General features: G+C 39.1%; 1 protein-coding gene across 13 annotated transcripts in view; it reads left to right on the top strand.

Annotated features, from left to right (window-relative positions):
- Positions 1-26,147, top strand: part of DMD (dystrophin) — a 1,973,025-nt gene that overhangs the window by 369,967 nt on the left and 1,576,911 nt on the right. For all 13 annotated transcript variants that reach the window (XR_014470468.1, XM_083174338.1, XM_083174337.1 and 10 more), the window contains 2 exons: positions 15,991-16,083; positions 22,689-22,766. Coding sequence is in view for 12 of the 13 variants with exons in the window: in XM_083174338.1 (XP_083030464.1) it covers positions 15,991-16,083; positions 22,689-22,766 (171 nt within the window). In the remaining variant the exon portion in view is untranslated. The remainder of the gene's footprint in view (positions 1-15,990; positions 16,084-22,688; positions 22,767-26,147) is intronic.

Genomic DNA, 26,147 nt, shown 5'->3' on the forward strand with positions numbered 1-26,147 from the left:
AGTATTGTGCTGCATATATACTACATTATATTTTCACATAACCCATATCCTTCCTCACATTACTTCTGGCATTATCCTTTACATTGATTAGGAAGCATTTATTTAAATATGCCTATGTGCATGATATCACAAATGTACATCAACCATGTATGTATTTACAGTATTTTCAAAATTGTTTTCGGTACTATGAAGACAATTGGTTTCCAGTTATCAGATCCCTTACCTGTGTATTGTAAATAAGTTAAATACGGTTGTTGTTTCTGCTAAAAATTAAAGGACTTAATTGGTACTGTCCAACTAAGGTTTTAGAAAGAGCATTGATTTACTGTTACATGCTAGTTACTTATATGTATGCCTACTGCCATGGATCTATGACATCTTTGTGTCTACTATGGTAGAATGTCTTTATTTTCTGTTTTGTAGTGCTTCAGAACCAATTTTTTTGCTTATGTTCAGCTAAAAATCTATAAGAGGTGTGGGCATCAGCTCCATTCATATTGTACCGCTCTAGCAGTGCTGGCATCGATGGCAGAGGCATCAATCACATACTGGAGCCAGCCATGGCTATCACAGGATCTCGGCTTCCCTGCCTCGGTGATGTCAGCAATTCCAGCAGGCACCACAGGAAGCCCTCCCATACCAGTGCCATCTACTGTGACTGTGCTGCACCCCTCTCCCCCTTTAAATTGGTTAATCAGGCCCTGTTCAACAACATGTTTTAAGAGAAGAAAGTATTTACTAAACTAGAAAAAGTCAATAGTCAATTGAAGGTTGTTATACTTTTATGTTATTTGCACAATAGTTTTAAAGGTCCACTAACCACAGAGCAAAGTATGGAAATGTCTTGTTAAAATAATAAAATCTCAAATGTTTACAATGATCAATTTAATGAAAAAGCAGTGAACACAACTGTGCCTTAAATCTCATGTTAGCATTTGTATCTTTTAAGCCCGCCATCCACTACACAGACATATCTGAAGCTACAAATTTCTTCAGATTTCCCTTGAACTCTCCCAGATATCTGATCTGACCCTGGGTTAAATGTTCACTCTATTCACGTCAGATACATCTGATCAATTATATGTTAAACCCTTGACATCTTCAGATCTGATGGATCTTTCGTGTAGCACCAAGGATTTTTTCGTCAGATCTGATCTGAGGGAGTGCAAATGTGGTCTATTTTGTCAGATAGGTCTGTCAGATCTATCTGAAGGGCCGTACACACGTTTGGATTTTTGGCCATTTTCGATTCGATTTTGCTTATAGGAGCAAAATCAGATCGAATCCTGTAAGAAATCGTTTCGGTTTGTTGTTCCTTTCGATCTAAATTCGATTCGATGCGCGCTCCCGTTTTCGCCAAATCGAACAAAAAAATCCTCTATGCAGCCAAGGAAATCTCGAAAGGGATCTAGTAAATCGAATGTGTTTTTGTTGTTTTCGATTGGTATTCGATTCGATTTCGATTGAGCATTTTGCAGCCAGGAGCACTACAGTTAAAAAATGCAGAACTGTATTCCAAAACACAAAAACAGGTAAGACCAGCACTCTATCTGTCTGCGGAACCAATGCACAAACGTCCAACACTGCTCTGCACCATGCACTAATCCTCCGCAAAGGCTGTTTGCACAGGTGCATTTCTTTTAAAGGAAAAGGCACACCCACCTTCATAACAATTTTTTTTTTTAAAGAAGGTTGCAGATCGAAGGGATATAGAAAGTAGAACGAAATCGAAATCGAATCGATTGCACAAGTGCAAATCGAATTTCACATCGAAGGAAAAATCGAAAGGTGGTGGAGGGGGGGAATCGAAATCGGATCTACGTCGAATCGAAATCGATTCGAAGTCGATGCGTGTGTACGGCCCTTGAGTCTGATGAAAACAAGCCAAATCTGACTAGTGGATTCAAGGGAATTCAAGTAGAGGGCTTTAACGCCCGCTACTATTCCTCTCCTTTTTCACCTGACTGCCTTTTTAACTGGTGTAATATGCAGAATCCATGAACAATTCATTGATTCAAATGTTACCAGTGTTGTACCACCTGTTAACCCTCCAGTTATTTTTTTTCCATGTGGCAGATCAAAAAAAAATCTCACATATTCATCACCTGTCATTTGCCTGTTTGTCCTGTATTTGGACACTGTTGGACCAACTTGGATGAGACCAACGCGAGGTGGCTTGATTGGGTTAAGATTAGGTTCACAGCCACTGAGAACCCAAATCCTGAACCCGTGGGTGACTCCTAGCCCTAAAAAGAGGTCTGAACATTACACAAAGTTTGTCAACATAGTAAGATATGGCTAAGTTGTGTAACATAGAGGGGGTAAAGGACATAGGGTTTAAGAACAAAATGTAGTCAGATCCGGAAGCCAACCACAAAGAGGTATATGCTGGGCACACCATGAGCTTGGGGAGCATGTTCATGGATGGATTTGGATGAGAACCTCAGATGACACTAGGCAGCTACCTCCTCGGTCTGTTAGAAGATCTGTCAAGCTTAAAACAAATGAAGGATAAAGTTCAATTAATGCTAATTTCAAAATCAAACCCGAGCAATGCCAGGTACCTCAGCTCGTCCCTGATAACTACTGGCTGCAGGGCTAGTTGGATAGCAGTGGGGGATAAACTGAACTATTCACAGTCTTAGCAATAGCTCTACATTTATAGCAATTATATTGTTATCAATAATCATATTACAGTCTTAACCCTAGACCAAGTAATTTTGTCAAAATAGGTGTGAAAATTGACAAGCAAACATATTTATTCATCATAACGACCTCTAATGTCTACCTCATTCATATCCAAACTTGAAACTACACATCCCAGCATACCTTGTTATAGTTGTAGCATTCACTAATAGCAAAACTGTGGCAAGGCATAATGGGACTTGTAGTTTCACAACAGCTGGAGGGCCATGGTTTGGACATACCTGGTCTACCTTATATAGCGACACTGGCCTTTTTAGCAGATATTTAGCAAATCTCTCACAGAGATGTTGGCACTCAAAGGGTTAAAAGATTATTTGTGTTACATATATCATCCTTTTAAACTGTTAAGAATATTTGAGTAATTTAAAAAAGATATTTTTTAAAATGATAAACATTTTTTATTAAATGAATACAAAGTTACTCTAATACTTTAAAGGGCTCACTACTGCAATTTGTTTCTAGACTGAAAACAAATCAAAGCACTTTTTGAAAGAGACTAATTGTAACTGTCAGGGATTTTTTATTGTTTTATTTCTCTTCTGCTATAATGTATATTGGTTGCATAAAGTATCTTTTATGTGACACCTACAAAAAAGCTACGTACTGTTCTAAATCTTCATTCTTAAACAAATTCCTAGTTGTTAGCTGGAGGGCAGCATAAACAGAAATCATTCACACTATAAAGAAATAGAAATGCATTGTATTATAGCAACCAGGATCATTGAAGTGTGAAAATTTGTTTACTCATAGCGAATATTAATAGAAATGAGCAACACTTCCGAAACTGGGTGATGTGTCTCATCTTGCACTTGGCGCTGTTGTTTCAGACATTTTGCCAGCAGTATTTGTCGTAAATCTTTGTGTAGAATACCTATTATATTTGTTCTGCTTGGAATTAACAGTTATATCACACAGCAGAATATAACGAACATCTCTAATCATAGACAATAAATTCTACAAAATGCAAATATTGGGGTAAATTTGCTAGGGGGTAAATCTGATTTGGTTGCTATGAGCAACATCCCATATTCAGTATAACTCCCATCTAGTAAATTTACCCCATAGAATTTCAAAGGTATATATCTAGAACTGTGAAACTCTTCAAAACAACCTGTACTACTGTAACAATTAAATGTATATGATGCTAAAATCTCAACACTTATCACTAGTAATTGGAATTTAAATCAATGTTATTATGACATCTGGATCCTTGATAAAGACAAGCATTCAAAATGTTGCAAATATTTTATGTGTACAGTTTATTTGACAATAAACTGTTCTTTAGGTTGCAATGTTCTAGCTTGTTTAAAAACTGGGGTGCGGGTCTGAAGCCAGTGTTGTATTGGCCCAAGGGGGCACAGGGAAAGTCAGTGGTGGGCACCACTGTGTACATACAGTATCCTACATTATCTGCTGCAGGGACCCAGTGCCGCACAGACCGTGCTGCCCTGATCCCAGCAATGCCCAGGTACCAGTGGGGGAACCTGCCTCCATCTGGAATGGGGGGGGGTGGTGTGTGTGGAACCTGCCCCTCGTTGGACCTTTTGTTGTCCAGGGCCCCCACAAACCTTAATCCGGCCCTGGGATATGGGGTATTTTCAATAGTGCATTGCTATTATTTTGGCACATTATCATGCATGTTCTAGCAGTATTTTCTTATCACAGGGGCCCAGACCACGCATTGCTAATAGTTAGCCAAGCCTCTAAGCATGGACCCCTACCACTGCAATAACCCACCTTTACCCTCATAACAGCCAGCTGAACTATTTACTTTGGGTAGGGAGACAGAGCATATGCCTGCTGCGGCAGCAGCAAGCAGTCAGTCCTCCTCCTGCCATCAGCAGCCTGGACTTCCAGTGATGTCACCAGACCCACCCCGTTACACTCTCTGCACAGTGAGCGGGTGGAGACACTGGTAAAACGAGTAAAATGAGAGGTGGCGCACAAGGAAAGGGGACAGAGAGAGAGGGGTCACAGAGCAATGGGGTACTAACGGAGAAGAGAGCACTACAAATACTTTTCAAAACACATTTTTTGGTATGAAGCTTCCACAATTAGGCTACCTCCCAAAACAGTACCTGTGACCACCAAAACTCTCTATGGCCCTGCTGACCATCTCTTAATTAAAAATCTAATTTAGAAACTCGCATTATGATACTGTAAATGTGGCTGCTGATAAATATTTTTTTCTTTGCCAACAGTCTGAAAAACCCAGCAAGTAGCATTTTTTGTGTGTAATGTTTGCTTAGTTTTCCTTTGAGCTCTTCAGATGTTGAAGTATTTTTAGAAATCATCTATAAAGCATTCATTATTATAATTATAATCCTGTTGATTGACAGCAAGTTTTGTGCTCAGTCGCAATGACTCTTGAAGAGTGATTTTTACTCAGCCAGAATAACAAATGTTCCATAGAGAAGGAAACACTGCAGCATTGTCAAGTAGTTAATTCTATGATCATATACCACATGATGAAAATATGTACATAAATAAAAGCCATGAATGTTCACATTTTAATCTATAGTACATTTTTTCTTTGATATTTCATCTTTTTTTTTTTTTTAACCGCTGCCTTTGGATCACTATATTCTGTATTTGTGAAAGCAACATTATTAGTGACACAAATGATTCTTTCAAGCAAAATTTCTAGAGCAAATAATGCCGACTTTGTGTCATTCTGTAGCAATTGTTGAAGTCTAAGGCTTCAAGAATTTTTGCATAAATATCATGTTTAATGGTTTCATCCTATTTGGCCTAATAAAATGTTAAGCATGAAATGAAATTCAAAGGAAAAAATACCTTTGATATTCGTCAATCTTCTTTGATGCTCTTTACAATGTCCATGCGGGAAGCAGACATCTTGTGCGATGGGGAAAATCAGCTGTCTGTTCAGTGTTTATCAGAGTATGTGGCATTTATGATTATGTAAATGTTAACATTTTTACTCTTTGAAAGAACATTTTTTGTTGAGTGATAAATTTCTATCTATATTTCTAAATTCCATTGTAAGACTATTTCTCTCATGGAGAGGTGTAATATTTTCAGGTGGCAATGCGTGTATTATAATATACAGGCAAAGCAGCTTTCTTCTACAGAAGCAGTGGGATCGCGTACTTGCAATGGAGGAAAATATATGGCTGTCACATAATAAATTACTACCAACATTTTGGTATATGGACCCCCTACATTCCGCTGCAACTTCCTGATTGTCTGGTGAAATGGAACATTTCTCTATTTGCCATGTCCTGGTTTCCCATATCTTCCCATGTGCTATAAATCAGTTGCATTTGCTTTATGCTGGTACTACTAGTATGTTCTGGGTATATTCTTCTAGCATGAGCGAATTATTGCATTTATACAGTGTATTGTGTATTTCATACAGCTGTAAATGATATGCACGTTAGATGCCTAGACACCTGCTTCATTAAATTCCCTTCTGAAACTGCAAAACAAATCCTTTCCTTCATTAAAGCATGAAAACTAGTAGTTCTTACAAATTCACTATGAGTGTAATTGGGTAAATCAAAGTTTTGTAATGGCTGGTTGGTAATTATGTGTCAAGAAGACTTGTAACTAAGAATTATGTCTGGAGAAAGGAAGAACATGATACTCCTTTTTGTCATGTTGAAGCAAATTAACCTAAATAATTAATTTACCTGTGCCAAGAATGGTTCTTTTACACAGCAATAATTACTACTCTTATGTCATGCCTACAAATAGAGCCATCCCCATCTAGCCTTTTAAAGAGGATTAAGTGAGCCAAAGCTGTCGGATTTAATCCTCTGCTAATCCTCTACTGCATGGGTCCTCAAACTATGGCCCTCCAGATGTTGTGAAACTACAAATCCCAGCATGCCTTGCCACAGTTTTAACACTCCCTTATAGCAAAACTGTGGCAAGGCATGCTGGGATTTGTAGTTTCACAACATCTGGAGGACCGCCGTTTGAGGACCCATGCTCTACTGTATTGTTCTACGTATTGTACTGCAGCTGAGAACAATAGCCTTGGTGAGCCATGACTCTCCAGAGAAGGCTAGTTGAAGAAAGCTCCATCTGTATAGTAGAACATATAGTATGCCTTTGCTTGGCAAAAGACAAGTAATTCTTACTGTACTAACAGTAACATCTTAAAAGGTGGAGCTTTAATTTAGTCTAAATTACAATATGGAGCCACACCAACTGCCAGTGAGATCTGGCTGCTGGTACTTTGGGCAGTTTGTGTGGCTCCCTTATTTGAATATTGGACTGCGCTACAGCCCCCCTCTCATATCCCCTTCTGGAGCCACCGCTGCTTATTAGTTCATTTTGTACATTGAATGTTAATCCCTTTGCTTCAAAGGATGATATATATTCATCCACAGTGGGAAGGAGGAGCCTTACTTATCCTGCACAACAGCTAATATAGCCCTCTCTCCCCTCCATCTTCCCCACCCTGAAATTGTTTTACCTTGTCCCCACTGATCCAGTTGACCGCTAGGGATTCCCTGCTGGTAGCAATGTTGTATGACAAACAATATTTAAAATAAAGGTCTACGGAGTTAAATCCCCTATCTTTCCCCTATCTTTCCTATTGGCAGTGTACCACCAGACATTAGCCCCCTGCACCACAGTAAGTAATGTAGTCTAGGCATAGGGAAGCATATCCCCTAACCCAGCTACCAGTTTTTAAAGGATTATCTATTTTATTATTTATTATAGTGTTACTCCACTACAATATGGGTTTCCCATACAGTATATGGAGGTTAGGCACCCATACACTATGAGGACACCCATATCTGAAATATTGGAGTCTGTCCTTTACTTTAAGCTAGCTGTAAATGTAGTAGGGGTCTCGCATATGAGGGGCGTATACCTGAATAAAGATGCCATAAATAATGAATGAAAAACTCATGAGTAAAGATGCAGTGCAATTTTATACTAATTTAATTTTGTGGCAGAACAGGTTGTTTTTTTCAATTCAGAGCAATGTTTGTGTACTGTTGGTGAAAATCAGATGTAGTTGGATAGAGCATCAGTACTGCTTACTTGGAAGCAGCAATATTCCTAAATTATGGTAATGCAGCAGTAGGTGTTTAGTATAAGTAAAGTAACCCATGAGGTTAAACTGACTTGCCACCACAGATTTGTTGCTGAGGCATCAACATCTCCATTAGAAGACAGAGACTCTGCCCTCTGCAGTCACACAAAACTTAGGCAACATGCCTCCTACCGACTTCTAAACTGACACAGGACAATTACTGCACAATTAGTGCAACTGGAATTGAATCAGGCCCCATATATTTAAAGCTTTGTAAGAAAGCAAAATGCACATAGGTTTGATGGCTGCATGCAGGCCCAGTGATGGGGAAGAAGGAAGAGAAACCAAGGTTAAAAGGGCTCAAAGGATAATAAGCACAAAAAACAGGGCTTCAACGCTTGTTAAGATTTTTTGCACTCCTATTCGCCCATTAATTAAGTAATGAAAAAATGAACATGCCACAACCAGGTCCTTGTTCACCTCCCCCCATTTATCATGTTACTTGGTGTGGCCCTTGCCTCCATTGCAGATGTTGTGACATCATTACGCTGTGCCTGTTCTTCTTGTGTTCCCTGCCTCTTCCTGTCGTTGAGGAGTAGGGTGAGCAGAAGAGGGCAGGGTTAGTGGCCTGAGTGGAGGACAAAGCTAGAGCAGAGAGGACGCTAAACCCCATCAAACAGTAAAGCTGTGATGTGTCTGAACTGGTATGATGAGCAGGACCAAGGGCACAGCAACTGCATTGAGATCAGCATCAGAGACTTCTCTCTGAAGGAATTTTTACTTTCAGAGCAGGGGTAGCAGTGTGCATGTCTTCAGCAGGAGGAGCTGTGCCATCCCCATAATGAGCAGCCAAAGGTACAGAAAACAAAATTTTCCCTGGAGCTGTATTAAATGTCAAAACATTGGTCTCCACCTCTCTGCCCTGGGTCTGACTATCTAGCTATCTGCCCCTGATCTATCTGTCTCTCTCTGTCGCTCTGTCGCAGGTGTGTCTGTCTTTGTCACTTCCACTGGTCTCTCTCTCTCTTCCCCTGCTCTGCTTTTCTATCTCTATTTCCCTGGCCTATCTCTCCCCTTGGTCTCTTTCTCTTCTCTTGGTCTGTCTGTCTATATATCTCTCTCTTACCCTGGCCTGTCTCCCTCTCACTCATTTTGTCCCTGGTCTGTCAGTCTCTCCTTCTCTTATTTACCCTGGTCTCCCTCTCTCTTCACCTGTTCTGTCTCTCTGTTCCTGGTCAGTCTATCTGTTTTTCTGTCTCTCTGTTACCCTGTTCGCTCTCTTTCTCTCTCTTCCCTGGTTTCCTCCTAGTCTGTGGTTTTTTATTCTTGCTTTTCCAATGATACCTCTCTTTTACCCTGGTCTCTCCTTATGCCTCTTTACTTGGTCTCACTCTCTCTCCCTTCCCCTGGTCTCTCTCTCCCCCTCATCTTTCTTTTTCTCTCTCCCTCTGGTCTGTGTCTTCCTCTCTCTTCCCTTGGTCTCTCCCCCTTGCAGATCTCTTTCTCACTTACAGTCACCAGAAAAAACACATATATTATAATATATTTTGTGGGTCCCCCCAGAGATGCCAGAGTACTGGTTCCCAAGATTTATGTTGCCTGCCCTGGTCATATGTGTTAAATAATACAGCTAAATGTCTGAAAAAAATGAATGCTCAGATAGCCAATGTGTATGTGCACCAAGTTGTATGTGATTCTATGTGTATATCTTACCTAAATTCTAGCAGTAGTGAATCTGTATATAACTAATGTTTAAGTCACACCAGAGATCCCAGGACAGTGGCTGATTAATAGTGCAACTGTATAACAGCACCTTTGAGTAGACGGGGAACATTATTACCAATGTACAGGTCCCTTTAGGGATCTATATGGTGTTAAGTTCAGGGACACTTTTAGAGAGGAGGAGGCCCATGTGCAGACTCCATGTGGGCCCCCTCCTCTTTATCCAACATTGCTAAATACTCTGGGTACTTGGGTCACTAGAGGACCCTAGAACTGTCCCAGAGTCTACTGCACAGGTCTCCAGGAAAATGGCATTGTGGACATTTTCTCAGTGATTGTCTTACTGCTCATGCTTGCAATGCTGGGAAAAAGGGCCGTTTTTTTAATCTCTTTGTTTCTTTTCTTTATTTACTTTCTTTTAATATACATTTTAACAATTCTTGTATTGCTATTTCAATGTTATGGAATAAACACTTTTTATTATTAGAACTAAAATAAAAGTTATATTTTAATATAATATATTAATGGGCTATACAGTATATCAACAGAGCCAAGAATCTATATAACATCACATAATGCACATATTTACCTCATTCTTTCTTTTCTTTTTTTTTTTTTTTTTTGTTAGAACCCATATTTGTAAAGCCAGGTTGCAGAATGGCTATTCCATGCTGTGTAAATTTAGCATTTTGTATAATTATATAAACAAAAATGTGTATATAAATTTCAGTTAATTTTGCTTTGTGGTTTTGGGTTAACTATCAAAGCAAAAATACAGACTTAAGTAAATATTTTGTGGAACAATTTAGTATTTTTTTTGTATGTTCAACTCCATTTACTCACATTTTTTGCAGGCAGTTACTTTCATAAAGTGGATAATAAAGAATGGACAGGTCTGCTTTTCCATTTTCATTTCCTGTCATCAACTTCAGTGAACCTGCTGTATATCTCGCCATAGAGATCATTGATCCCTACATGAGCATTTACTCCTGTAACAAGTAAAAACAGAAATGAATAAACCCTTTGTGCACAATCCCTTTAGTTGTACAATATCTATCGGTACATTTATCTACATACACATGTTTCTATTTATCTATATAGAGAGAGCACTACACACAGCAGGATAGGCATGCATGGGACTTCTCAACAATCAAACTGAATTGACCGTTTCTGGCCATAGGAGTTTTACATCTGTAAACGCCACACCTGAACCTTTGGTTCATACTACCCATTGTTATTGAGCAATTTTTTTATGTTTTCTGTCCAAAAGAGTGTCCTAGTCATGGAACATCAACAGCAAACATCATTGATCTCTGTGCAATCTATTATGCTTTTGCCACCTATGGTGAGATTGTAAGTCCTTTGTAACATTATGCCTGTTTGTTCCACTATCACTTTAGGAATAGACACTTTATTTATAGCAATCACTGTTCACACTTTATAAAGAATACGAAATTCACTTCCTTTGATGATGCAAAAATTGAATATGAAACACTTTCATAGAAGTGCTCATCATATCCTTTCTTTAAAATCACAATAATATTTTAGCTATTTTTTGCAAAATAATTTAACCCATTGGTTTGAAACAAATATTTTAAATTAGTCTAGAACAATGTTTCTCCAAGTCCCTCCAATTGTAACCCTAACAGTGCATGTATTTAAATATTCTCAACAATAATTAATACCACCTGAAGTTCTTGTATTTGTCAATTAACACATTTAACACATATATGATCCAACTAGATCTGTAAACATGAATAGTTAAGGCCCCCATACACTATGCAATTTTGGCCTGATTACATGTAATACCGGTGGATTGAGATGATAAATCTGGTAAACTCAGCCCAAATACGGTAGTATTTGGGATGCCAATCCCAGGGCATTTTTTCAATCTCTGGAATTGGGAATGAAAAATGCTCAATCCCGGGATTCCAGAGATCCCAGGATTGGCATCCCTAAAACAAAAATGCCTCCCCCTATCCCCCAAATTAATTTACCTGGGGGAGTGGTGGATTAGGGCAGGTAGCAGTGGTGTGGCAGTCATCAGGTGTGGTGCTGGGTGAGTGAGCTGCTGAAGTGGCAGTGGGAGCAGGCAGCAACAGATTTCCAGTGGTTTACATACAGCGGTGCCTATGACATACTCATGCTGCGCAGGCTGCAGGCCACACGCCGGGGTTGGGAACAGCCAGGCAGCCATGAATGCGCAGTCTAATCCTAAAATCAAGGACATTTTGGGGCTAAATCCTGGGATCCCGCTGATCCTGGAATTGGCCACCCTAGGTAGTACAGTATGTGTGTGTGACATCCGATCTGAAAGGCAGTCCAGTACCAAAGCAGGAGATCCTACCTGCTATTTCTAAGATCTCCAGGTTGGACCCCTTCCCATCAGTGGGGAAAGGGGATCCCTTATGATACATCGCATGCAGAAGTTCCGCATGCAATGTACTGCATGCAATCCTGCTCTGGGATGGTCCCAGGTGGCTTAAGGGGGATTGGATGAGACTCCTCCGAGGGGAGAAGTCGCATAGGGTGTATCCACCTTTAGGTCTTTATTTTAAAAACACTACTCTAATGGGTAAATTTACTAAAGTAAAAGTTTTTAGAAGTGATATATGTTGCCCATACCAATTAGTCTGATTCTACTGATCATTTATCACCTTCTAGAGTATAATAGCTAGAATGGGCAACATCTCTCAGTTCTAAAAACTCTCATTTAATAAATTTGCGAGAGGTCCTATGAATGTAAGTACTTGTGTTGCAATCTCTAATAGAATATTGAATTGAAGCACCATGAAACTATTTAAACAGCTGTATAAACTACAAAAACAAAACGGAATTGTTCACTCACAGTCGCTAGAATCATTTGTCTAAGTATTATAATTGTTACCACTGCAAATGTCACTTTAAGACAGAGAGCCAAGTGTCACATACTAAACAAGGTTGTAAAAAAGTGAATACTGATCATTAAACATCAGCTTAAATGCATTTGGTACTATAATAGGGCTACTACAAAAGAAATAGCTCTCTTAATTTCTTGCAAAAATGGTTGTATTGTTATTCTCTTATTGTTATTGTAACATAAGGTTCTTGGTTCTAAAATCATCCATTGAGATCTAAAATTGAAGTTAGATCAGTTTACAAAGATTAAACCATAGGACAAATGTTTTAAAGTAGCAGGGGCTCTGCAATTACTAAATGGAGATGGAGATTTAGTTTATTAATATTGGTTAATTTAGTGAGTGCAGAGCCCCTGCAATTTCTATTTAAACAATGTGGTCACAACCATAGGGCACCCCAAAACTAGGAAAGTTGAGTGTTGATGTTTGTTGTATAAGATTTAATAATATATATATATATATATATAAACATGTGTATGTATGTATGTATGTATGTATGTGTGTGTGTATATGTATGTATGTATGTATGTATGTATGTATGTATGTGTATATATATATATATATATATATACACACAATGTACACACAATGTATATATATACATATATTCAATGGGTAATCCAACATCTAGATACACTTTGATCAGATGAGTATCAACTGATCCAATAGGCCAGTGGCTCCCAACCCTGGTCCTCAAGTACCCCCAACAGTGCATGTTTTGAAGGTCTCCACACAGAATCACAAGTGCTATAATTAGCTCCACCTGTGGATCTTTGCAAATGTGCCTGAATAAAGAGTGAACCTGCCGGGTGACTTGAAAAACGTGCTCTGTTGGGGGTACTTGAGGACCAGGGTTGGGAACCACTGCAATAGGCGATCCGACATCAAAGAGCAATTTTCTTTGGTAAAAAAAACCCTACGTGTTTCGTCCATTGGACTTCATCAGGGGTTATATGGATCTAATCCGAACTGTACCATAGGACAAATTCTCCAAACAATAATTAAAAAAATCGCTGACCATGTCAGTCTTAGTAAAGCCTCTGTCCTGCAGAGATATTGGACTTCGGTAAGCCCGGAATTCTGCCAGGTAGAGCTTGAAATAGCAAAGAAAAACTGCTCAAAACAGGGGTCTCCTCAGTGAATGCACTGTTATATACACAGTTTGGAAGAGATGTAAATCATACTCCTGTGGGTGTGTGCTCGCTGCACATAGAGGGGCTCCATCTGTATAAAGTAGAAATGTAAGAGGCTAGACCCTTGTCTAGCACAGAACCCTTATGGCAGCATAGTTGATCACTGGTATAAACAAATCATCTACTTTTTAATCAGCCGTATTCTGTGGTTAATATTATCAGCACCAGCCAAGAAGGATAAAGTGGGGATACAAGGCAGTGGCAAATGCAGGTTTCTAAAGGGGGGTTTCCAAATGCAATCCACAATCTACCACTCTGCAGAACATTGGACCAAAACTGTGAGTCTGGGAGAGCAGTAAAAGAATGTAGTAATGACCAAGGTCATTAATATGAACATTTGTCTTTTTAACATTAGATACAGTAAGGAATAAAGTATCAATATCTAGCAATATAGATGCTCTATAGTATAAGCTGTATAAAATATTTTAATAATATTATTAAGTGGTCAGGTAAAAGTTCAACATACCATAATAAATAAATAAATACACAAACATAATAGAACCAGTACTGCACTTTCTAAGCATGCATTCTTCCACCTCATGGAAAGGGTTCTTTATCTTCTTCCTGGCAGCTACTCTCTGGTCCAGTGGACTTTCTGTAAGTCAACACACACAGTAAATGTGGTATAAGGAGCTGCTACCACTGGTCCTGTGCAGTAGCAAGTGGCAGCCCTAGTAATTGTATTATATACCGGTACTATTGTTATCACAATGTGAGCCACTTGCCAGGATGAAGGGGTCTTCTGGTCAATCAGAACCACACACCCCCACTCCCCCCCACACACACACACACATTTGCAGCATACATTTGCAGCAGAGTGACGGTGCCTGGAGCAGGGCTGCCCAGACTCTTCCGGGACATTATTTTCACCCGGCCAGGTCGCTCTGTAGTAACTATACAGGCCCTGTTGGCCAGCAGGTTGAATAGCATTTTGGGATGCCGGGTGGTGCACGCTTGGCCACCTGAAAGTAATTATAACTACAGTGTAGCCTGGTTCTGTTTCTCTGTTGATTTACTTGCTTGGGCAAGCTGCCCTGTTTCCTTGGTTGTTTTGGATTGCCTCTGGTCCTGCTCTTCCAGGTGTGGAGAGGCCCATGGTTGTGGGTATTTACTTGTTTTGGTGTATCGTTCATTATTGTGTACTTTCCATTTACTTTGACATGTTTTTGGTTGGAGGTGCCCCGTCCATTTGTATCCAGTGTCTGCGACTGGGTCACACTCCCTGTCCATGGCTGGGTGTTCCACCCAGATAGCGCCAGTTAGCTAGACCTCCTCTTGACACTACCTCTGTGACCACTTAAGACCTGGTTGCAGCTGGCCTAACTCGCTCCTTCGAACACAGCGACTACAGGAGAAGCATAGCTACCCGAAAACTATGGTCATCTGTCCACAAAGGTCAATAGAGCCAGTGTAGGGCCATCCTAAACAGTGGTCCTAGCTGAGGGCTCTGCCCACTACCATACTCACGTATCCGCTCACATTACATCCTATGCTACAGTGGGACCTGTCACTATACACTACACAGTCTGGACAGTAGACTACATGAGTTCTGTAATCTCCCCAGTTCTCTTTCTCTAAATCATGTTCCTGTCTCAAAATGTGTGTATCTGGTCCTCTCCCCATGTTTGCCTCTAGCATCCTCCCCAAGTATGCCTTTGGCTCCCTCACTTGCAACCTCCCTAATAATTTAAGGGGGTAGGGAGGAAGTTACTCTAAAATGCAAATGCCTAATGATTTATGTTATAACATTTTGAACTGCCTCAAACAATATTTATTATCAAGGTTCATTTAATTTTATATCTTAATTCATTTTTATACTGCATTGTTAGATGTGTAAACTTATTGTGCTGTTTTTTTATGAGATTGAATTACTGTAATTTAATGATTTCAAATTCCTACAATATTTGCATGTAATTCAATGAGTATTATTTATTTATTATTTATTAACAGTTTCTTATATAGCGCACACATATTACACAGCACTTTACAGAGAATATTTGAACATTCACATCAGTCCCTGCCCCAGTGGAGCTTACAATCTATATTCCCTATCACATGTACATGCACACGCAGACATTCTAGGGTTAATTTTATTGGGAGCCAATTAAACTACCAGTATATTTTTGGATTGTGGGAAGAAACCGGAATACCCAGAGTACGGGGAGCATATACAAAACTCTGCACAGTTAGGGCTATGGTGGGAATCAAACCCATGACCTGAGTGCTGTGAGGCAGTAATGCTAACCATTACATTACTGCCCCACTATAATATACCTACTCTATAACTAAAAACCACTAAAGAAAAATACTGTATGTACAAGAGAAGTGGTTAGAAGTACAGTAAACAATTCCCAATAATTAGATTTTTTTTTTTTTATCTTATTTCTGGAATTGTATTTTGATACTAAATTAATAGCAATTACTTTAGGTTAAATGTTGATTTTTGTTATATTTACAGTTTGGGAAACATCCAATTGAAGATCTGTTCACTGACCTTCAAGATGGAAGAAGACTTTTGGATTTACTTGAAGGTCTCACTGGTCAAAAACTGGTAAGTGATTAATTTTAGTTGTACTACTGTTCTTCAGTCATTGCCAAAATCATGTTTAGCCATAATGTTGTTTTTTTTCTTCTTCATACTATATGTTTCAGTAAGGCTATGCCTAAAATATAACACATATGGGTTGTTTGGTATTTATTTAATTTATGAAACAAGTCAACATTTAAGGAAAGAGTAAAATAATACATTAAATAGGATTTTAAGAAGAAAGAGTTAAAGTAAAAATTCCCTTTCTTCAGTTATTACAACTTCCTAAATCATTTTCACAGAAACATATAAGTTGGCAGCATATCAGAAGCACTTGACCCAGTTTGTCCATGTGCTGCACACATACTTATATATACTATATATAGGGGTCAATTTTTGTCAGATTGCCAGTTATCCTACAGTACCAGTATATTTTGGATTATGGGAGGAAACTGGAGAACCCGGAAGAAACCAACACAAGTACGAGGAGAATATATAAACTCCACACATTTAGAGCCATGGTTAGAGGTAAACCCATGACCTTAGTGCTGTGAGGCAGTAATGCTAACCATTATATAATCTTTGCTGCTAATTATTGTTTAATAAAATGTATTATTACAATATCTTAAAGGAAATTGTGCTTTTAGGTCTTGAATTCCCAATAATGCAATGTTTAAGATTGTAATCTGTGTGCATTGTAAAATTGAAGGGTAATATCTATCAACAGTTGTCTAATAGTTGCCTAAATTCAATACTGTATATATAAATTAAATAATACTTAACTTGATGTAAAATGGAAGTAAGTGTAAAAGGTTAGTGTATGTTTCTATAAAACAAAGAGCTGAGTTATATGCCAGTAGTCTGCTCACTTTCCTGGGCTATACTGTTCATCTAGAAATGAAAATGAGGCATCTGGTAATTTTGTTTAATTAAAAAAAATTGCTGCATGCAAATACTTCAATAAGCAAAGTAATAAAAGGAAGCCTAGTGTTTGCCGAATGGCAATTATAGAAAATGGACGCTAATCTGTAAACACATTTACAGATTGGCAATAGCAAATATTTAATAATAAGCCTTAGGTGCTAATGACACAATTAACTTTGTAACACACATTTAGAAATGTTCCATCCCAGCAACATAAAAACGCAAAATGCAGACTGGAGCAAGTATCCACAAGGTTGTCATTTCTTATCAGCTGTAAATATGCATTACTTCTCTTCTTTGTAAAAAATTCTAGACCTCACACTCAAATGTAAATGACAGGAAGAGAGGTAAAATAATAAATAAATTGTATCTGCATGCTAAAGCATTCCTCGTGTTTCTTTTGGCCGTAAGAAAACTCTGTGGATTCTAATTCTATTCAGCAACTATATTGTTGACTCATTTTTAATGCTTGCTATTTTGGGAACAAATATGCATAGTGAATGCCTTAAGCATTATGCAATCAGTTTGCCATTGTCCCAACTTTCACCATTCACCATTCCTATCATTGAAGAACACTTGCTCTGTAGCACAATGTCGGCATTGGTTTAAGGGCAAAGTGTTCCTGAACAATTGTATAAATTGAAATTCTAGGCACAAAGTTTTTCTTGGCTCCCGTAAAATAAATAGACACATACAAAAGTCAATAAAACCACAATTTTAATTTAGATTGAATTAAGAATGTTAAGTGTTTTGTTTCTTAAACAGTCTGCAAACCACCTGGTAAACATTACACTGGAACTAAATCAGTGAAATGGTTCCAAAAATGAGTCTGTAACCACCATCAATAGTCTAAGAGGAAAAAGTAATCACACAATGTGCATAATATACCTTTATTAAGTAAATACACTTTAATTAGTGATATTTGTATGCCCATCTCTCCAACACCCCATTCCAGTGACAAGCATTCTAAGGGGATTGTTGCCATATGGCTTTCCTCAGATTATTCATAGTCGGTCTATCCTTTTATAAATGTAGATGTTTATGCACAGTAAATAAATCGCAATGAGAAGACAGACAATGTATATCCTTCTATATTGCTGCAGGAGGCAGTGCCATTTCATAATATGTCTGCTTATGGGTACCTGCAAATCACTGGCATAGCAAGAGTACAGAATGTGTTTCAGAAACTGGAAGCACTTAGGAGCATCATCAGGAGAGAAGGTGGTGATCTAGGTGAATGCTCCTTCTAAAAAAAAATATGGCAACAACCTTTAAAGCCAGAACCTAATAATTGAGAAGTTCAAACTATATCTTTATCTCAAATTTATTAGAGTTACACAGAATATAATAACATTCACAGCTCGTCAAGATGAAATACAGATAGGGAGAATTTTATTAAGATAAGAGTTCTATTTCACAAGGGATGTTGCTATGGGCACCAATCATCTTATTTATTTAGTCCCTTTTAGAACAGTAATTTCCAATCTGGGGTACTAGAACCCCTGGTGGTACTCTGCAGACAAGTTGGGGGTACTTGAAAATAATATTGGTAATGGCAGAAGAAGTCTCCTGATGGTAGAAAAAGTCTCCCATTGCTGTGAGCCATGTTGTGTCACTTCCGGTTCCATCTGCAACAGCATCATCAGTGTCTCCCCGTGCTTTTGCCTGACCAGCAATCCACTGGGAGTTTTCTGCACTACCCTCAGACATTAGCAATCATCTGCCCTTACGCTGAAATAGGTGAAGGAAGCAGCAGCATTAATCCTATAGGCATTATTGGGAACCCCAAAGACAACACACAGCCAGCAGTCAGACACAGAGAGACTGGATTAATGACCACACTCTACTCCTCTGCTGCTTTCTCCTTAATAAAAGGACATGCACAAGGAAATGCATACCACTCACTTCCACACCTCTCCTAAGTACTGTGGATATTTCAAATTCAGAGGAGGGGTACTCATAAATGAAAATACTAATAAAGGGGTACAGGAGAGAAAAAAGGTTGGGAAAAGCTGTTCTAGACGATAGAAGATAGGATCTGATTGGTTGCCTATAGCAACATCCGATGTGAAATAGAACTTTCATCTTTTCTTAAGACCACATCCAAGTTTCCTGTGTGAGCTGGGATTTTATCAGTTGTGTTTTCAGGCATCTGCATTAGTGTGAAAGACTCAGAGCTGATCAAAAGCAGATATTAAATAAAAATATATATTACATTATATAAAAAATTACTTCTCACATTCATAGTTATTGTGTAATGTTTGCACATATTTAATATACATTGTTTGGACAAGAAGTATGCTAAGGTTACTTGTAGTTTAATTAGAACTCTATTGAAAGATAACAGCCATCTGTCCAGTTATTCACATCCATTCACTTTAAAAAAAATTCCCTTTAAGAATATGTATAAGTGTAGTTAGGTTTGTACTGTAGAGAAGCTGTGGGTAGGAGTAAAGAGCTTTTATAGTAAACTGCATAGGAGCAATATTAGAAATATGGTGAGGGAAAAAGTTGAGTATGGATCTATTAAGAAGGGTCAGCATATTGAATGTTATTTTCAGGACTTCCAGTGGGCAGACATAGCTGATGCCCACTGGTTCACAGAGCTCACACTATTGGCCGGCAATAACACTGCTTAGAATCGAGCATTTGTCAGCAGGATTTGGTGCCCATCTAGCCCCAGGTCGTGAGGGTCCTAAGAGATGCCGCCAGGGACACAACACTTCCCGCTATCCCAGAAATCACTGGATCCCAGCTTTCTGTTATAGGGCACTGGTGCATCATCATATTGGACTATTTCTCGTGTTCCTGGAGCATAGCTTCTCCTCTCCTCTGACTGGAATCTCTCCTTATTATTCTCCCCCAGGGATGAAGGATTACAGGTGGTGCCTGATCCTTGCAACCTTATACATTAATTCTGATCCATGCTGTATTTACTGGCTGTCCTGCAACAATATTAGGCTTCCATAATGGAATCAGAGGCATTCTTCATATATACAGCAATCATTGTATTCTGTTTTGTAGTGTTTACTTTCTCTCCAGCTGTGCAGGACTGATATCTCATCGTATTTAACCAAGTTTAATTTTACTGTCCGCTCATTATATCTCAGCTACTGCTTGCAGTTAGCACCTCTATGCATAGTGCTAGTTTCTAGCAAAACCCTCCAAGAGTCTAAACAATCTGGGAAGAGTCAAGAAAAAGATTCTCCTCAGCCTCTGGATCAGGTAGCCCCAGGGGATCCAAAATAGATTATTCTTTGTTGGATTCTACACACGCTTTCCAAACACGAGAAATTTCTACAATACTTTTCTAGATTCTGCACTTACCCAGCTCACTCAGCATGATCAATGCCTAACTGAGGCTGAGCAATGAATATCTACTTTGGAAGATTAATTCTCCAAAACACGTGCAGCTTTATCTGCTCAGTCAAAAGCTGTTAGCTCCATGCAGCATAATTTAGAGGACTTGGAAAAAAGGAATATGGGAAAGAATATTTGGCTTATCGGACACTGTTAAGTCTCCTGACATTATGCACCTAGTCTCTGTATGGCTACCTCACGTATTGGGCTGCATCTATTTTAGTTGAATGTCTACCATACTGGCCCAGAAAGGCAATCATCAGGGGATAGACCTTGTGATTTTAAAAGTCCTTAACTATGACGATAAGATTCACATACTGGAGGCATATAGGAAGACGTTGGCCCTAATGTATCAAAGGAAATAACTAATTCTATATCAGGACTTCTCCTAAATGGTGGCTAATAAAAGAAAATAATTTTCTCCAATTTGGAAACCTTTATATGCTTTATTATACCCAGGTGTCTCATGCTGGAAAAACTGTATTTTTTATACTCCTTGAGCTTCACAGAATTGTGTGGACTCTTTGAATATATTGTCATTTTCTGGCATGGTTGACACGTACTGAGGTACAGTAAGTTTTCATGGTGTTTAGATGGGAAGAGACCATTTAGATATACAGTAGTTACCATAATAATCCATGTTGATACAAACAGCCTCTTAAACTACTAACCCCTCACTCTCGTCCCTTTGTTTTTCAAACGCCTTGAGCGTATTGTCTACAACCACATCATCTTTAACCTTATCCCCTTTACATTCCCACCCATCCAGTTTGCTTAATTTATATATGCCGCCTCTCCTGCATTCTGATTACCTCCTACCACTTCTGCCTCCAAGATTTTTCATATGCTGCTCCCTTTCTCTGGAGAATCTACCTCTCCCTTTAGACTCTCACCCTGTCTCTACAAATCTTCAAATGGGCTCCCAAGACCCCATTTCTCACCCAAACGCAGACAAATCTCATCTTAACAATCTTTTCCATGCTCGCTGTCTACCCCATCTGTGTCACCCCTTTGTGTCTGCCCCTGCCCTTCAGAATGTAAGCTCTTACAAGCAGGGCCCTGTTCCTTCACGTTCTTTTTCTTTTCGATGGCACCAACGCCTGCAGTTTTCTGCCACCCTGATACTTATTTCAGTGTCATCTGCTGATGCAGCTATATTTATGTACTATATTTATCCTTTATTATATTAAACGTCAAGCAGCTTATTCTGTTTTGCTTAATCGTTTATGTAATTTGTAACTGGGCACTGCAGATCCCTTGTGGGGCCATATAAATAAAGAAGAATAATAGTAATAATCTGTGAGCCTAGGGTTATGATTGGTTAATATGAAAGACCAGATTGTTAGCTCTAAGGTAAATAAAAGGTTCATAGATACGTATAACAGCATGTTTAGGGTTTTAAGGATACACTACAACTTTGGTGGCAGCATGCAGGGGATCGTTTGGCACCCGGCACAGGACATGTAATAAGATTACATGTAATTATATAAGAACATATAATATATGATATTATGTAATCTTATGTGTAGTGTGAATATTGTTATCTGCTTTGAAATCCTTTATGTCACCTGTTGTGCTATTAATATTGTGTTCACATGTTTCATTTGTAGTTGTATATTGTTTTTTTTTTTTTAAAGAAAGTTACTTTCAAACTGAGTGATCTTTCACATGTTTTTGTCAGGCTGGCAAAAGTGTTTATTGTATGTTAAATGGGATGTAATCCTAAAAACCACGCAAATGTATGTGATCTCTGGGGCTTCATTAGTTGGGTGGATGAGAGATTATGTAAAAATACTCTATATTTGCTTATTTATAATGTGATTTAAAGGTCGGATTCAGTAAGGATTGTATAATACAAGCTGTTTGCAGCAGTTTAGCATATGAAATCCGTGCATACCACCTCCTGTCTGCATTTGCAATTGCATTAAACGGCAATTGCAATATAAGAGGAACATTGTAACCATCGGTTACGATGCTCCTATGCAATTGCAGCCTGATTGAGTCTAATCTTACTCAGGCGTCAGTTTGCCAGGCCAAGGGAATTGCGCCTCCTGGCACATGCACAAAAGGGGTCCTGCGTGGGTGCAGAGAACAAACATCCGAAAAACTGCAGGTTGGATCACATATTCTATTCAACCTCAATCTGCCCCAATATAAAAAATGGAAATTTTTTTGCTTTTATTTCTTTAAAATTAAATATATTGTAATGTTTGCTATGATGCCAAATTCTTCAAGATATTGTTTTCTGTTTAAAACAAAATAATAGACTTTTATCATTCTCAGCTTTCATAGTTATGGCTAAACCTAGAACAACTCATTCAAATCCTATTTTTCTTGTATTTCAGGTAAAGGAAAAAGGCTCCACAAGGGTTCATGCTTTAAACAATGTCAACAAAGCACTACTAATCTTGCAAAAAAACAATGTAAGTAATTATCAAGACCAACTTCAATGTTATAGGAAACATTTCCTGGCTTCGCAAGTGGGAAAGAGATGGCTGTTCTAAGTAGGCTTAGGCTTGATTGGAAGGCCAATTTTGAAAACATTGTGACTGATGGTTGCAATGTTGATCTGATTCTATATACAGTATATATAATAACATAAATAATCAAATAGCTCAATGTCTGCTAAAAAAAATGGTACCACAGAGTTTTTTATTTATTTATTTGAAATGTTATATTGTTGCTTGATCTGCTTTATAGGTGTTTTGCTGACCAGACAAAATCTATTGAGAGATACATATTAAAGAGGGTACACATTTTGTAAACTCTTCATGCCATAGCAGCCATGATGATGATGAAGATTACAGCTCTAACTAGAGACTTATCTTGGAACACAATCTGGGGTTGGACCGACACAAGCGCTGGGTACAGATTCAATCACTGATCTCCTAGTGTGGATGACACAGGAAATCAATGTCGATATCAGATCCTCACTTGCACACACTAAGGGTCTGATGGGTGTGGATGATCACCTCCCTGGACGCATGCAGCAGACAGACACTTACTTTAAAGTTCTGTCTCGCGTTCACATAGCGTGTTCTTTAAAGGGAAAATGACCCGCATTCATTCATCTGTGTTTCAAGCCGGAAAGACACTTACTTTCTGATTCAATCTCGCATGCCCGTAGCAGGTTCTTTATAGACCAGGTATTCAATGCTTGAGCAGGGAAAACACGTTATTCCACACGATAAAATCACAGGTAAAAAATGGGACAGAGGAAGCACAGAGAGGCGTGGATGATCCGGCGGGTTCGCGCTGCAGACGCAGCCACTGAAGACGCTTCCAAGTGATCCTTGGTCCCTTCTAGACAGACGCTGCTTGAGTGAGCAGGTGAGATGGCATCAACGCGTTTCGGAACCAGAGTTCCTTTGTCAAGATAAGCCATCGATGTTTCTCAGTTCTTTTTAACAGGTAACCACTCCGCTCACTCTGCTCACTCAAGCAGCGTCTGTCTAGAAGGGACCAAGGATCACTGGGAAGCGTCTTCAGTGGCTGCGTCTGCAGCGCGAACCCGCCGGATCATCCACGCCTCTCTGTGCTACCTCTGTCCCATTTTTTACCTGTGATTTTATCGTGTGGAATAAAGTGTTTTCCCTGCTCAAGCATTGAATACCTGGTCTATAAAGAACCTGCTACGGGCATGCGAGATTGAATCAGAAAGTAAGTGTCTTTCCGGCTTGAAACACAGATGAATGAATGCGGGTCATTTTCCCTGTAAAGAACACGCTATGTGAACGCGAGACAGAACTTTAAAGTAAGTGTCTGTCTGCTGCATGCGTCCAGGGAGGTGATCATCCACACCCATCAGACCCTTAGTGTGTGCAAGTGAGGATCTGATATCGACATTGATTTCCTGTGTCATCCACACTAGGAGATCAGTGATTGAATCTGTACCCAGCGCTCGTGTCGGTCCAACCCCAGATTGTGTTCCATTGTTGTATTGGGAGATAGATGGTCTCCGGGATTGATAGAGCTGCTTATTATTCACTTAATTAGTGTACATTTCATGCCAGGTTACAAGTCCTTGTTTGTTTGCTAGTAGAGACTTATCTTGTCTCTTCTTCATGTGCTTTTGTGCAATGGGTATTTATTTTGTACAGTGTATGTATATATATATATATATATATATATATATATACATATATATATATATATATATATATATATCGCGAAAGAGTGACCCCACGTGCGCCCTTAGAGAATTGTAAGCAGCTGCTCTATGTCCCCCCCTGTTAGTGGGAGGCGGAGTTTAGAAATAAGGGTGATAGGGGTATAGAGAGCGCTTTCAACCACCAAATAGAGTTTCAACCAATGATTTGTTAAAATACACAACAGTACCAATCTTAATAAAACCAGTGTGCTTTTTATTGAAAGATTTTTTCAGAGTCACATCTGGAAGTAGTATCCTTTTCGGAAATGCAAGTAACCTTTTACTTGCATTTCCGAAAAGGATACTACTTCCAGATGTGACTCTGAAAAAATCTTTCAATAAAAAGCACACTGGTTTTATTAAGATTGGTACTGTTGTGTATTTTTAACAAATCATTGGTTGAAACTCTATTTGGTGGTTGAAAGCGCTCTCTATACCCCTATCACCCTTATATATATATATATATATATATATATATATATATATATATTAAAGGGCACCACTGACTGTAAAGTGTGACTCGTTTAAAAAAAAGGAGCTTTGTGTTTTTAGAACCAAGATGAGGGCAATAAAGGCTCTTTTGAGTCTCTGTAATCAATGGGCTCTTTCAAATTTCTGGTAGGAGTGTAAGCTCCGTAACATGCACATGATAAGGTCACTGCCCCATCCCATTTCAACAAGGGCAAACACAGAAATGAATCCCTCACCCCCTTGCACCTTGTTCACATCATCAACCTTTTATTCTCTAACAGTGTCATCTACTCCACCTTCAGAAATATGCTTATCTTCCCAATTCTCAATAATCCAGCTCTTTTCACTTATGTCTCCATCTTCCCGCTCCCATTTGCTTGCAAATTTCCTGAATAGCTTGTCCTCAACTGACAGTTCTACTTCTCTCCTTATAATACTTGAGTCTCTCAAATGCCTTTAATTCTGTTACTTACTCTCTCCTTTCTGTGACTCTTTGCTCCCATGGCCTCTGCAACACATCGCACACAAAGAATTCTGCAATATATTTACTTCTGACTCATCTCTCCTGCTTCTTTTTTATTTTTGTTCATTTGCTCTTATCTCTCTACACTACACTGCAAATTTTGCAGCATTGCGAGCCAACTAAATGCTATCCGCATGAATGCCTGCCCTCGCATGGCAAATATCCCTGCATGCATGAAAATGGATGTTTTACAGAAACATCCATTGGCAGCCTTGCATGAGAGGCCAAAATCCTTAGATGATCACAGACCATCGAATGATATCTCAAGTGTTCGCAAATCTAAGTCACCCTCTGATCACTCAGATTTGCGGTGCCCTGGTACAGGAACAGGGCGGGCAGATGACTTCCGGTGATGGCAGCTGCCCACCCCCGGCACCCTCGTCACAGCTGAATTACCAAGGGTACATCCAGAATTTCATGGGTATGCCCATGAAACACTTTGCGTTCCCATGGGCGCGATCCATGCCTGCCACCCCCTGCCCACACTGCTCTGTGCGAATGGGCCTGCAACTATACATGTCACCTTATCCATTCATAATCGGAGCCTGGACATGCGCATAAAAGCTTATGAGCATGAGCAGTAGCAAAGCATTGCTCCCCTGTGTGAACGTGCAGGGGTACATGGAAATCAGAATGACCTCCTTATACTCTTGGTAAACT

This window comes from Crinia signifera, chromosome 2 (assembly GCF_055691185.1).
Source record: "Crinia signifera chromosome 2, ASM5569118v1, whole genome shotgun sequence".
NCBI lineage: Eukaryota > Metazoa > Chordata > Amphibia > Anura > Myobatrachidae > Crinia > Crinia signifera.